Here is a 12,510-nt window from a genome sequence, read left to right as displayed (position 1 = left end):
CTCAAATTATGATGTCATAGGACATTCTTCTGCTATCACAGGCCTTGTAACAGTTTCTCTCATTTCTCTTTCTTTCTTTTTTTTTCTGCTACAAGTGATTGTAGCAAACATCAAGTAAAGTTTCCAGTGACGGCTATAATATCACGTGTGGTACAGTCCCTTACATTCTGTGATACAGACCCTGCATCCCATTAAACAGCTGCGGAAATGTTGCAAAACGTATGGAAGTGGAAAAAAAAAAAAAAGCAGTCACCTATTTGCCAGTTCCTTTCTTTGGCTTCATTATAAAACTGATGCAGCACAAGGAAGTCAATAACATCTGGCATATCATGGTACCTTCACGAAACAGACAAAAAAAATTGCTTCCGTTACCCACAAACAGAGTTCCACATGTACAATACCGACAGCCTCTAAACACAAAATTTCATGCATTTTGTTTTCAAGTTTGGTGTAATAACTAATTAACGCCATCATCAGGCCTTGCAAGAGAAAAAAGAAAGGAGGGGTGAAGCTTTAAACTGCAAGAAAATCTCTTGAAGAATGGCATAGGCATTTCAGTTCCTTACTTTATGGAAAATGATTCTCCCGTCATTTTGCCCGTGATCGGATCGAGGAATGCAAGCTTCAAGCAGCAGAGCGTAGGAGGCCCGACTTCATATTTAATTCCTACAGTCTTCACAAATTCTTGTTCCTATTTATCAATAAGCATGGAACAGCATTATTTTGTCTTGCTAACAACAAAAACATCCGTGTTAAAGTACCAAACATATGAATAAAAACCAGACACATTTCCACTTTACAGATAATTTCACCCATAAAAGTTTTCTTTTCCAAATACTAAAAATCAATCACAGTCACCTTAAAAAGAAAAACAAAAAAAAAGATGCAAGATGCTCATTCATGTGGCAGATCTGTGAACAGGATACCCACCGCTTATTTAACTTTTGTAACGAAGCTTTAAGGAACGCACCGCACTCCGATTTTAACCGTACTGACGGCTCCAAAGGTTACACCCGACCAACTCAGGGCCTCTCACCCTTGCACAGCAAATACAGGGGAGAAAAAAGGAAACGCTTCCTTTTAAAGCGGAAATTCAAAAATAGCCGTGTGTGATCGCATCCTGTCAAACATCAGCAGGTGGGTAGGATCTCTACGCTTAGTGAAATATTATTTCCTTTTCCTTACAAACTGACGATGCCTTTGAAGATTACAGCTGGAATCAGTGAATACCTAGGGCTAGTAACTGGATATTTTTCCAGTAAAGCAATTATTTCCATTAATAGAAGCACTGGCGTACACTTATATGAACATTAGCACACATATCTGCTCTTTTATTGACATGAAATCTGAGTAAAGCAGAAAAAACACGGCAAAACTGTGGATTAAGTGTTAGGGGACTTAGTGGTTCAAAACAAAAGGATAAAAAAAAAAAAAACCAACAGAGCTATGTAAACCCAGTATCTACCCAAGCAATCCGTAATACTTCTATTTTGTAAGTCTGTTGTAAGATACTGTCTTACCCTTCCAAGAATTTAAGAACATATACAACTATAAGCTTCGCCAGATCCACTGGCTAACAGAGCGTGCGCATACATTTAGGTCAGGACGTCTCACTTCTTACCACAGCATTTAAAACAACAAAAAGAACCTCAACGTTCAGTTCATTGTAGAGTGTCAACAGAAACATAAACAGCTCTTGAGTGGTGGGTTCTGCATGAATTAGTGTTAAGAAAAAAAAAATAGTTCTAAAATAATTGGGGTTGAAAGTGACCCCTGAGGATCATCAAGTCCAAAATCCTGCTAACATCTAAGTTACATCAAGCCACTCCGAGCTTGCCCTGTCGAGCTTAGAGAAGTCGTCAAGCACAGAGATTCCACGCTGTCTCCGGGCAACCTGTTCCTGCTCTCACTCTGACTTTTTAAAAATTTAACAATCTACATTTTTTAATCTATCAGGCAAGAATATCACACTAGACAAACCGTCGCATTCTTTAATGTCCTTCTGGCTTCCTATTATCAGGAAGTGATCAGATATGAAGGCTTTGTGTTAAGGAAAACACTGATTTTAAGATTTGCAATTTTAATTTTGATATTAACATTTTAAAGTAATGCTTTCTTCATATTTTTCATACTGGTTTTTAATGTCAATTTACCATTACAGAGACATTCAGCTCTTTGAAGTATTTAACTTACCCTGAGTTCCATTTTGTTCCATGGTTGTTTTTGCATGTTAATACTGTAAATTTTTGCTTTCCTTACTGCCCGCACGTAAGCTTCATGGCCTTGTCTAAAATATATAATCTTAAAGGAAAATTGAAAAAAAAAAATTATTTTATTTTACTGATATCCTCTTCCTGTTTATTTCTACAAACACATCAGGCATCATTCCTTTCAGAACACACAACACATTTATTTCATTACGAAGCATTCTTCTCCTTAAAAATATTTATATCAGCCCCCAAAGCGGCCCCTGCTACGTGCTTTCAAACTTGGGATCACTGAGAAGCGTGCAGGTTTGTCTGAAGACGCACGATCAACTCTTCCTGCTACTCATAAGTTACACACGCACAAAGAGACACAGGACAGCTATCTGTAAACAACTGATTGCTTGAGGGGAGGAAAAAAAAATATCAAAACTCAGCCTGTCTTGAACACGATTTGCTGAAAATATTGCCAGATTTAATAATCCTGACCAACACAAGCTCATCAGCCTAAGTGGGAATTTCAGGATTGCTACTCTCGTTACCTCATCTCCCATCTGCGGGACAAAAGGTGAGCGGCGGGGTATCGTATCCAAGATCCACTGCGGGGCAAGCCACTCTTCACTGGGTTCACCTTCCATGGAAAGTAGTCCGCTTGGTTTCTTAAATATATTACAGTGAATTTAGAAAGCAAGCGGTAATCACTATGGCAGAACATATGAAAAACTGACCATACAGCAGTTACTGAAGATAACCAGATAGAAGGCAAAGAAAGTGCTGCACTGTCAATCTTCCAACCTTCTCAATGAAATATTAGGGAATAAGACATGTTTGTTATAAATAAATAGAAGATTAAAGCGTTCATAAATAAAGAGATTATATTTCTTCAGAAATATTCTAAATGTCGTCTTTAAAAAATACTAGGAAAAAGAAACCTGACAATGTAGATACAATAGAGATGCCTCATAATTTTACAAGAAAACCACCTTGGAGTCATTCTAACTGAAGTGAAGAGCATAAATCTGGGAGAAAACGTGCCACCTGCAATGGAGAATTACCTGCATGAAACATGGAGGTACATCTACGTCACACAGCAGCCAAAGAAACAAAAAAATTATTCTGGTGCCACTGGTACTACAATTCCTGTGCTATTTATAGCTTCTTTCTTACTATGTACTTCTTTGTGAAAAATTTCACTTTAAAAACAACTACTCAACAAAAAAATTTTATTCACAAAGTAAAAAAGACACTAAAAAATTAAAAGTGCTGACCTTCTTTCTAGGCTGTTTAAGTTTCCTTCGTTTTGGCTCCAGTCCTTTTGTTCCCTTCATATTTTCATCCTCAGAACTACTACAGATTTTCCGAGCTGCCTGCCTGGTTTGTCTCTTTGGAGGCTGGAGATTAATTCCAGCATCTGCTGTCCAGTCAGAATATTCACTTGATGAATCACTTGAGAAAATAAAAAGTTGTAAGAAAGAAAATACACTTCAGTTTTCACACACTGGAGTGGAAGGTCCAAACATTCACCCTGCTCTTCTGGTTGTGTGGAACAGATGTCAGGATTAGCCCAAAACTTCATTCCAATGGGAATTTAAAGAAAACCTAAGTGCCCTCTAATTTGTGTATTTCAGCAAATTATTTTATCAGTTGGAAACTCCCGGTAAAACTAGAGTTATGAGCTGATACCTATTTTCATTCCAATTATCTCACCGATTCATAGACTGACTTCATAAGCACTGACTGCACAAAATGTAGGAAAGATTTAGAAAACCAGAGCACTTCTAAAAATACAGTTCTGACTTCTTTAATACCCAAATAACACACATACAGTATTTATCCTAGCTCCTGGCCCTTCCAGCCATAAAAGCATAACATTAAGAAAAGAGACTGTAGAAATTGTACATGGATACATATTGACAACAGAAAAATTGTGAAATACTGCAGCACGAACAGAAGACACGTACGCCCTTCTGTCAATATTTCTACTGCCTGTGACTAACTCGCATTGACTTTTTCAAGCAGTTCTATATAAAATGCTTCATGAAGAACTGGGAAAAACCTCAGTCTTCAAAATGAAGAAATTTTCACACTGGTTTTCTGCTACAAACTGTTATAAAAACTTCTACAATTACTTAGTCACTCAAATGTATAAAAGTATTTGTCTGTCCAGACGCCACAAACTTTTTTGGTTACCATTTTAAACTCCCTAAGTGCACTAAACACTTTGCTTCAATCTGTCACAAGGTGTAACAAATCTGTGTGGACTTGCAGGCACAGCATCACAATATCACCTGTCTTACTCAAACTACATAACAAACTAACATTAACCATTAAGAGACCAGTAAAGCTACCTGGAACTGCTTTCACTTTGCCATGCTGCCACAGGATCATCCACAGATGCATCGCTTGTGCCAACAGTCTCATCTTCCTGTATTAAAAACAAAAGGTTTCACTTTTGGGCCAGGTTTAAAACGTATCTTTTTTATCTGCAATAAGTTTTATGGCTTGTCTCACCTGAGGAAAGCTTTGTATTTAAGGACTGGTTTAGCTTAAAGCAAGTCTGCAATTTCTTTCTGTATCTTAATTAATATTATACTATATACTTACATAATTCCTATAGAAAGAGATGTGAATGTTGATGGTATTAGAACCACAGAGTGAGTTCTTATTTCAGTGTTTGATTAATACATTTTAGCACTAAGTGACCGGCTTTATCGCTGTTCTGCAGGTTCAATGCATTTATGAAGCGACGATGTTCAGTCTCTTTTTACTTTGCATGCTTCCTTAACGAGAACAAGTTCTAGTTAATCTGCTATATTTTAAGTTCTTCCCTTGCCAATATCAATGATTAAAACCAATGCTCAATGTCTTTCAGCAGCAGTCTACAGATGTAGATGAAATCCAAGTGACCTAGAACATTGGTGCAGTGCAAAATCCCAAAATAGCAAGTGGTTTGACACAACCTAGTTAAATTTACTTGAAAATGTTTCAGCTTTCCAAAAATACCCAACCAGTTTTAAGCTAGTTTTGAATACTGTACTGGCACTGAGGTAAACGATCCTTCACCCTCCAAGATCAACATACTACAGTGACCCCACAAATCCAAATGACTCAATGATCCCAGTGTTTCTTCCTATGTGGAGAAACTGGGAGCCTCAATGGTAATGGTGCTCTCAGCACATCTGTTGTCAAACCATGCTATTTGTGACCAGGGAACCTATTGAAAGAATCCCTCGATGTATCAGACCTCTGAGGAGCTGTCGGACTCCTCCCGTGCGCGTGCGTTCTGGCTTGCTCCTTGCTGACTGTGTTCTATCGTGGAACGCGTCTGGTAGGCATGCTGGCGTTTGCGTTGGTTTCTTCTCAAAGACCTTCCGCTTCCTGGTTGGTAATCGTTCTTTATCATGGGCCAGGAGGGACAAAAAGAAAAAGATTAGAGAGTTACTAATGAATCACACAGTTAGAAGATGCCTCCTTAAAGTGACTGTATGTTGTACCCCGTTTACAAATGACAAGCAGGAAATCTCGAATTAGAATTGAAAAGAGATCTTTCATACACTTGTGGTTCGTTTCAGTGCACATGCAGGGGTGATTTTTTGGTTCAATATCAATTCTGCTGTTTAAAGTAGCAGTCCTTAGAAAGGACGTTACGGAAAAATAATTTTTTTTCTAAAAAAATACCCGCAGTCTCTGGATAAGATAGCAGCTAGCCACTTTAAAAAGTCTGGCACCCCTAATATTTCTCTTTGTTTCCACAAGTCAAACTGAACACCCACTGTGGCTCTGCTCTTTTCCTTTCCCAGCATCTTCCCACTACTGAAGCCTTAAGGATAGAGATTTACCACCGCTATTTGCGTATCGGAGTATAAAGACAGACAAATTACAGTCACAGCAGGAAGGCTGATTGCCAGAGAAACAATTAGTACTACTGATCTTCTAAATCATTTAATAAAATTGGGTTGGGGTTTTTCATTTGTCTTTTGTTTGCTCTTCTAGTGAATGAACTCACCCGTTGCAAGGTGTGGGATGGCTTTCTCTTCTTCTCAACAGTGTACAAACCAATTTCGATTTCACCTTTGGCAGCTCGACATTCCTCCTGGACCCTAATTACACACAGGAAACATCCACTGTAGTCAATAAATCATCAGATAACTTGACAATCTCATTAATACACACATTGAAATACTTCTGGTTCCCTTGCCATACGAAATCTGCGCGCAAGTCCTCCCAGCAGCACCCACACATACTTCACCCCTGGAAGCACAGGCTAAGGAAGCAAACTTGTTAGCTGAGCATGCATTATTATTTTCAAGTAAATGGAAATGCATCTTACTTGCTGATGCCCGGAGGAAGCTCGTTCACCACTACCCTCCTGCTCCACGCCATGAGATCTCTCTCGGTTGCCATTTGACTCCGGGGAGCGTTGTGGTGCATTTGCCGAACCCCTTCGATCTGACCGCTTCTCCGGAGCCCAACGTTTGGTGGAGACGTAACATCCAAACCCGGGCTTCGAAGAGCTAAGGAAGAAAAAGATTTCTCTTCACTTCTATAAATCACCAATAAAATCTAGAATTTAAAGCTTAAGGACTGCATAGAGATTCTTTTTGGCAATAAACAACACTTATTCTATGTTAAGCGGTTTTGTCTTTTGCTTCAGAGGAACATTTTTGTTGGATTACTGGAGATGCGCGTGCTACTGTAACATCACTCTGGCTCGCTATATCTTAGAGATATCTGAGGCAGGTAAAGAATATAATCTATGAGAAAAGTTTCAAAGGCACTTATGTGACCCTCAAATGGAAGTCTTGTCAGCTGTTTAAAGGCTCTGAAATCATGAATCTTAAAATCGATGGTACAAGAAGAGATGAGGTTGATATTTAAAATAATAGACTGCTGCAAGGTTTAAAGTTTACAAAGGCTGATCATATCAGCATCACTGCCATCACTGCCTTAGTTTATCTCATCTTTTGGGAACGCATCAACACAATTTCCACAGGCTTAAATATGGTTAACGACATGAAAACATTGCATTCTTGGTTGTGCAACCAAATATTCAGCTATTTAAATATCAGGTACCTCACACATACTGTAACTAACTTACAGAAATGGGCAGTTCCTGTAGCAAAGTCACTGACCAATGCAAGTTCTGGAAGGTAACTACTTTTAACTTCCATACCACTCATATCTAGAAATTCCCCTTCACACAAATACAGGGACATACAAATAAAACCGAGAACTGGAGCTGCACAACAGATCAATCTATCATGAGAAGCAGAAAATCTTCTTGTGAGTTTAAGCTGGCTGCTAGGCCACCTTCTCGACAACACCAATTTAGATCAAAGCAAAAGTGTCTTTTGAGCTTTTTTCACTAATATTTTTCCTCTTCCTTCTTGAACTTAAAGACAAGCAACTCCAAATCTAGCGATCCTAATGAGCTTTGCCAGGAAATGTAGTTCAAATATGTGTAATCAGTCATTTAACCTAGAATTAATTTATTAGCGGATGTAAATTTTTTAAAAGCTTGGGACGACTCGCAGCACAAGTCCACAGCATCTGCTCTGTTATAACGGCACTCAGTCAGCTGCTTCACCATCAGCTGTTCACATCTGATTGAGTGGGTTTTAAATTTTTAATCAGTTTGTGTATTAAAAATAAAATTGCAGCAGCAGAACAGTTACAAGGAGAGTAACCTCAAGCTTTCTAAAGAAACACTAAGAGCAAACATGTTTATTTTATAAACACTGATGCTCAGCTTTAGCATTTCTGCTGCAACAGGAAGCCATTATTCTGTCACAACACTGGCATTCGCTAATTACGTACTGTTATCTTGACATGATGCAGTTACGGAGTATCATCTCTGCAGCGACTGAGTGACATCAAGGCAATGCAGTGAACTTCACGTTTCTTTTTTAGGAAAGGTTTACAAGAGAAATAATTACCGTCTAATAGTTCTAGGTAACCGGATACAGCCCAGTTAGACCACTGTGTGCCCTCAGCTGCACGTTAAGCTTTTAATTCCTCTGCTAGCATCAGAAGAACATGCAACTGCTCTACAGAGGTTAACAATGTGTGGAAGAACAAGAAAGAAAAGCATCCTCAAAGACACAGTCCCAGAACTTACATTGACAGATTTTGATTAGTACTTTACTGTGCTTTAGGGAAAATAAATGATGGGGGCAAAGAAGGGATACTTACCTCCATTAACAGAGTGGGACCTATTGAGCGGAGGGTTTGGAAGAGTTTCTCCTTCATTAATTAGTCTCAGATCTTGCTCCCGCTGTAGCTCTCTGATCATTCCATCAAGGATGCTCTCATCCTGGTCATTAGTTTGCTGCCCGATGACTTGTTCAACTACTTCGCCATCACCTTGACAAGAACAAAGCCATGACCGCTTACAAAACAATTTCTGTTTTTCTAAACACCACAGAAACAATCACATTTTCAACGGTGCACAATTGTTTCTCTACTTTGTAAAACATCTGATCACCAGCTGTCCTTCTGCTCTCACGTAATCAATGAGAAGTTACAATAAAAACCCACAATTACAGACCACACGTAAAATATAAACACAAATCCTTAGGAACAGCAGAAAGAAATTATGCTTCAGTAGGTAACAATGGAAGATCTCTTTTTGCCAAAGTTTGTGTCTACAAGAAAAAAAAAATCTGTTTTAAAAAACAAAAGCTATTTTTTTTAACATGTTTCTTTCCTTCCTGCTTCCTTACTCACACACATAGTTACACTGAGGGCTATGGGACAATTCGTTAAGCGTGCTGTCACAGACCCAGTAGAAGCCCACAGATTTTGGAATACTGCAGTCTCCTCGTCTTGCCTCCAAGTCAAATTGATTCCACACACTTCCTTTACGTCATAAAGCCACCCCATCTCCTCTTCTACCTCTACACTGAATTTAAACCACTACTTTCAGAAGACAACTGAAAAACAAATTCTTAGAGTACCATCGTACTGAGCCGATGTCAGCACTGCGCAATGCATGTATCATGCGTGAGTTTTAGACAGCGTACCATTAGCTACGTATCCCAGCTGAGGAATAAGCTGTTCATCCTTGCAATTTTCCCTCCCTGGTACCAGCCGCTGGAATCTCGTGGGATGAGGATTTCCATCCACATCCACCAAGAACGGAGGAGGCATAAGATGCGGAGCCTGTTGGGTCTGTTCATCCAACACATAGTTATTTGCATCACGGATCAACGGTCGGTAATCCGTATGGAAGAACATCTGATCTGGAATCTGCAAGAAAAGCAATTTAGTAAATAAATCAACGGCCATTTGCAGCTGTCTTGCTGCTCTGGAATGGCTCCCATACTCATAAACCACAACTCCTACAGTTAGGAGCAGCAGAAGAAATGTTATGACAGAGAACAGATTCCTACCACAAATGTGTTTTATTACCGAGGCCTGATGCAAAAATTCAATAGTAAAATACGCCAACAGAGGTGAACAGATACAAGTTAAAGCTTTGTTCCCCTGTCTATAGAGATTCTCTTGTCTAAATCTTTTTGATTTAGGTAAACAGCAATGGCTTCATGATCTAATTACTATTTTGTCTTGGGCAGGGCAAGGGAACAAACTGTAACACAAATAGTTCTAAGACAAAATCAGGTCAAGACACAGATGAGTTTAAAATTCATTCAACCCACCTTTTCATAATATTTATTGCATCCAAAACCAAATAGTAGCAGATGTCCATGAGAGTCTGTGCAGGCAAAATGCTGTCCATCTGGTGAGAACTTGCAATCAAAAACAGCTCCGTGGCCTTGGCCCTCAATCTGCACACAAGCACAGAGCATCCCTTTCACAAGCACGCCTTCTCTATAAGAGCATTTTTACGAAAAATTTCACCTGTGCTCCATCAAGTGTTTAAACCTGTGTAAATTCTTGTCTTGCTCAGGGCTGATTAACACTTACATTTTTTTCCAACTTAATTATTAAAGCTTCACTGAGCAGCAAAGTCAAAACCTTGCACTTTCTCTTTGTCCTGAAATTTCAGTGCAACTTTTAATGTATGTTCTGAAACAACTACCTGGAAGTCTACATTTTATGCTAATGGCAGACACAGGGCAAGCCTGCGCCGCAGACCTCAGACGTGCACTGGCTCCGTCCAAGCAGGTTTCACAGCCCCCGGTGCCAGGAGGCGAGCTGGGGTCCTGAAGCGGCACAGCTGCATTTGCCTAGCGCTGGAACCAAACCAGCAAACCTGGCGCGGGGCGCATCGAGATAAACAGGGCACAGAGCCAGCCACGCCATTTCCCAGACCACAGCGCTGTGCTACGACACACAGGCTTACTGGTTTTCACTGCTCTACCCTGGGAGTCACTATCATTTTCTGCATGAGACAGACATGAAGAATATGCAGATGTTAGAGATTCCATGAAAGACTTGCTGCTACGCTTACAATATGCAAAAACTTACTTTGGTCTTGCTTACTGAAGAGTACAGGGTTTTTTTTCTTAATACGTAGAAGTTTTCCCCTAATCCTGGTTTAACATTGGTCACAATCGGTACAGAATGAAATCTGTTTTTGCCTCAAGACCAGTTTTACACAAATATAAAACAACCTCCACCCTACCCTGATCGTTCTTACCATGTTAAAGTAATTGCGAATTTTTGTTCCTTTGTCTATATCCCAAACAAAAATATTTCCATCGTGACCCGCTGAAAGTACAATCCTTTGGTCAAAGGGATGGGCCTCCAGAACGAAAACTTCATCATCGTGACCCTGCCATGAAAGCAGCATGAAAAAGAAAGTAGTATGTCTCCATGTAATATCTCCAAACTTGCCAGTATTTAGTGAGAAGGCATCTCAGCTCAGGTAGTCACCCATGACAGCTCAAATTACTAAATCTTAGACTAGAACTGTGTCTGTACTTAATCAACACTTCTGTCAGATGCCTGGCATTATCACTGCCCGCTTTCTAAGTGTCTCAGGCTGTAGCCCAGCACAGCTGAGATGGAGAGGGATCGGGAGGAAGGAGAAATCAGCAGCGAGGATGGCTACAACCTCTAATTTGGGCACAAACGTGGCCTCCAAAGGGCTCCCACCTTTGGAGCAACCACCAGGGTCTAGCGGCACTTTGGTCATCAACTCCTTTCCCCATGAGACGTACTCCTCCCAGCAAGCACAAGACTGGTGGCATACTTCAGGACAAAGCACTCCCCATCACGGGGAGCAACGATGCGGTTTAGCCTCAAATCAATTTCAGAGCTGAACTATAACCAGTTGGGATCACCCACTTGAATTTTACTCACAGATAAGCTGTGAAGAAGCTGCCCCGTGGACGAATTCCACACTTTGAGAAGAAAATTGTTGACTGCAGTGATGACGGTGGCATCATATCTGTCCCAAGCCACCATAGTAACCTTCAGTTTAGTCACCTTGTCCTCCCCAGATGCTACGTTGTTTCTACAGAAATTAATAATTTAAAAGAGAAATAAATCAGTAAGTACATACGGCAACATTTAAACAGTGCTGATTCGGTATGAAATTAGGGAGAGCATGGCTGTCGCCACTGCGACTACTGGAGAATGAAGGATGGCTTCTGCAGTGCTAAAAAACTGATACAGGAAATATTCAGTACCACTAGGATTTATAGTTTTATTTCCTTAAAAAGAACAAGTTTCTCTTCTGTTCTTCCTAAGCAACCAGCCTCGTCTACCCTAATTCTTTCTTTCAAGCTATTCAATTCCATTAAGTTTTTTCCTACAAGGCATTTTTCTTAGCAGTCATCAATATGAGTAAATTCTATAACGAGCAAAAAACCTGCTAAATCAATCCAAGCCACACCTTGACAGCTGACTTATTAAAAATGAAACCACAAGAAATATAAAGAATTCTGCAAAGCGAAACGCCTAATGGATTTCTCCAGCTCTGCCTTTTGTTGTTGTGCATATTCAACTACAAGGCCACTTACAGAAGTCACTTGAGGACCTCAAAACCAAAAACTTGAAACCCTAATTGAACCTGAGAACCAAATCAACACATCTCATTTCTTACTTGAAAACCTTAAGGAAAAATACAAGGTTAAGAAACGTTCTGGACAGGTTTTACAAGAATTGTTCCAGGCAATTCAGGCCTTGGAATGAAATAAGAAATCCAAAAATGTGTTTACCAATGAATGTTTGTTAGGAGAAAGAATCTACACCACACACCTCATTAACTTTCTGCATACTGTCATTTGTCCTTAGGTGGGCAAGATAAGCTGTAATGGGCAACACTTCTTTTTTTAATTAAAATTATTTATTAAATGTATTTACTGTAATAATAATTGGAATCACAGCAAAAGCTGCG

The 12,510-nt window shown here is 39.7% G+C and overlaps 1 protein-coding gene across 3 annotated transcripts in view; it reads right to left on the bottom strand.

Annotated features, from left to right (window-relative positions):
• The window catches only part of BRWD3 (bromodomain and WD repeat domain containing 3), a 55,073-nt gene that overhangs the window by 13,107 nt on the left and 29,456 nt on the right, over window positions 1-12,510 (bottom strand). For all 3 annotated transcript variants that reach the window (XM_086756184.1, XM_086756185.1, XM_086756186.1), the window contains 14 exons: window positions 11,472-11,625; window positions 10,807-10,941; window positions 9,863-9,991; window positions 9,227-9,452; window positions 8,397-8,567; window positions 6,535-6,718; window positions 6,211-6,304; window positions 5,449-5,598; window positions 4,553-4,629; window positions 3,473-3,650; window positions 2,747-2,863; window positions 2,194-2,301; window positions 567-691; window positions 254-336 (listed from right to left, as the gene is read on the bottom strand). In XM_086756184.1, coding sequence (XP_086612310.1) covers window positions 254-336; window positions 567-691; window positions 2,194-2,301; window positions 2,747-2,863; window positions 3,473-3,650; window positions 4,553-4,629; window positions 5,449-5,598; window positions 6,211-6,304; window positions 6,535-6,718; window positions 8,397-8,567; window positions 9,227-9,452; window positions 9,863-9,991; window positions 10,807-10,941; window positions 11,472-11,625 — 1,931 coding nt within the window. The remainder of the gene's footprint in view (window positions 1-253; window positions 337-566; window positions 692-2,193; window positions 2,302-2,746; window positions 2,864-3,472; window positions 3,651-4,552; window positions 4,630-5,448; window positions 5,599-6,210; window positions 6,305-6,534; window positions 6,719-8,396; window positions 8,568-9,226; window positions 9,453-9,862; window positions 9,992-10,806; window positions 10,942-11,471; window positions 11,626-12,510) is intronic.

This window comes from Chlamydotis macqueenii, chromosome 11 (genome assembly GCF_036417535.1).
Source record: "Chlamydotis macqueenii isolate bChlMac1 chromosome 11, bChlMac1.mat, whole genome shotgun sequence".
NCBI lineage: Eukaryota > Metazoa > Chordata > Aves > Otidiformes > Otididae > Chlamydotis > Chlamydotis macqueenii.
This window is presented reverse-complemented; position numbering and strand designations above follow the sequence as displayed.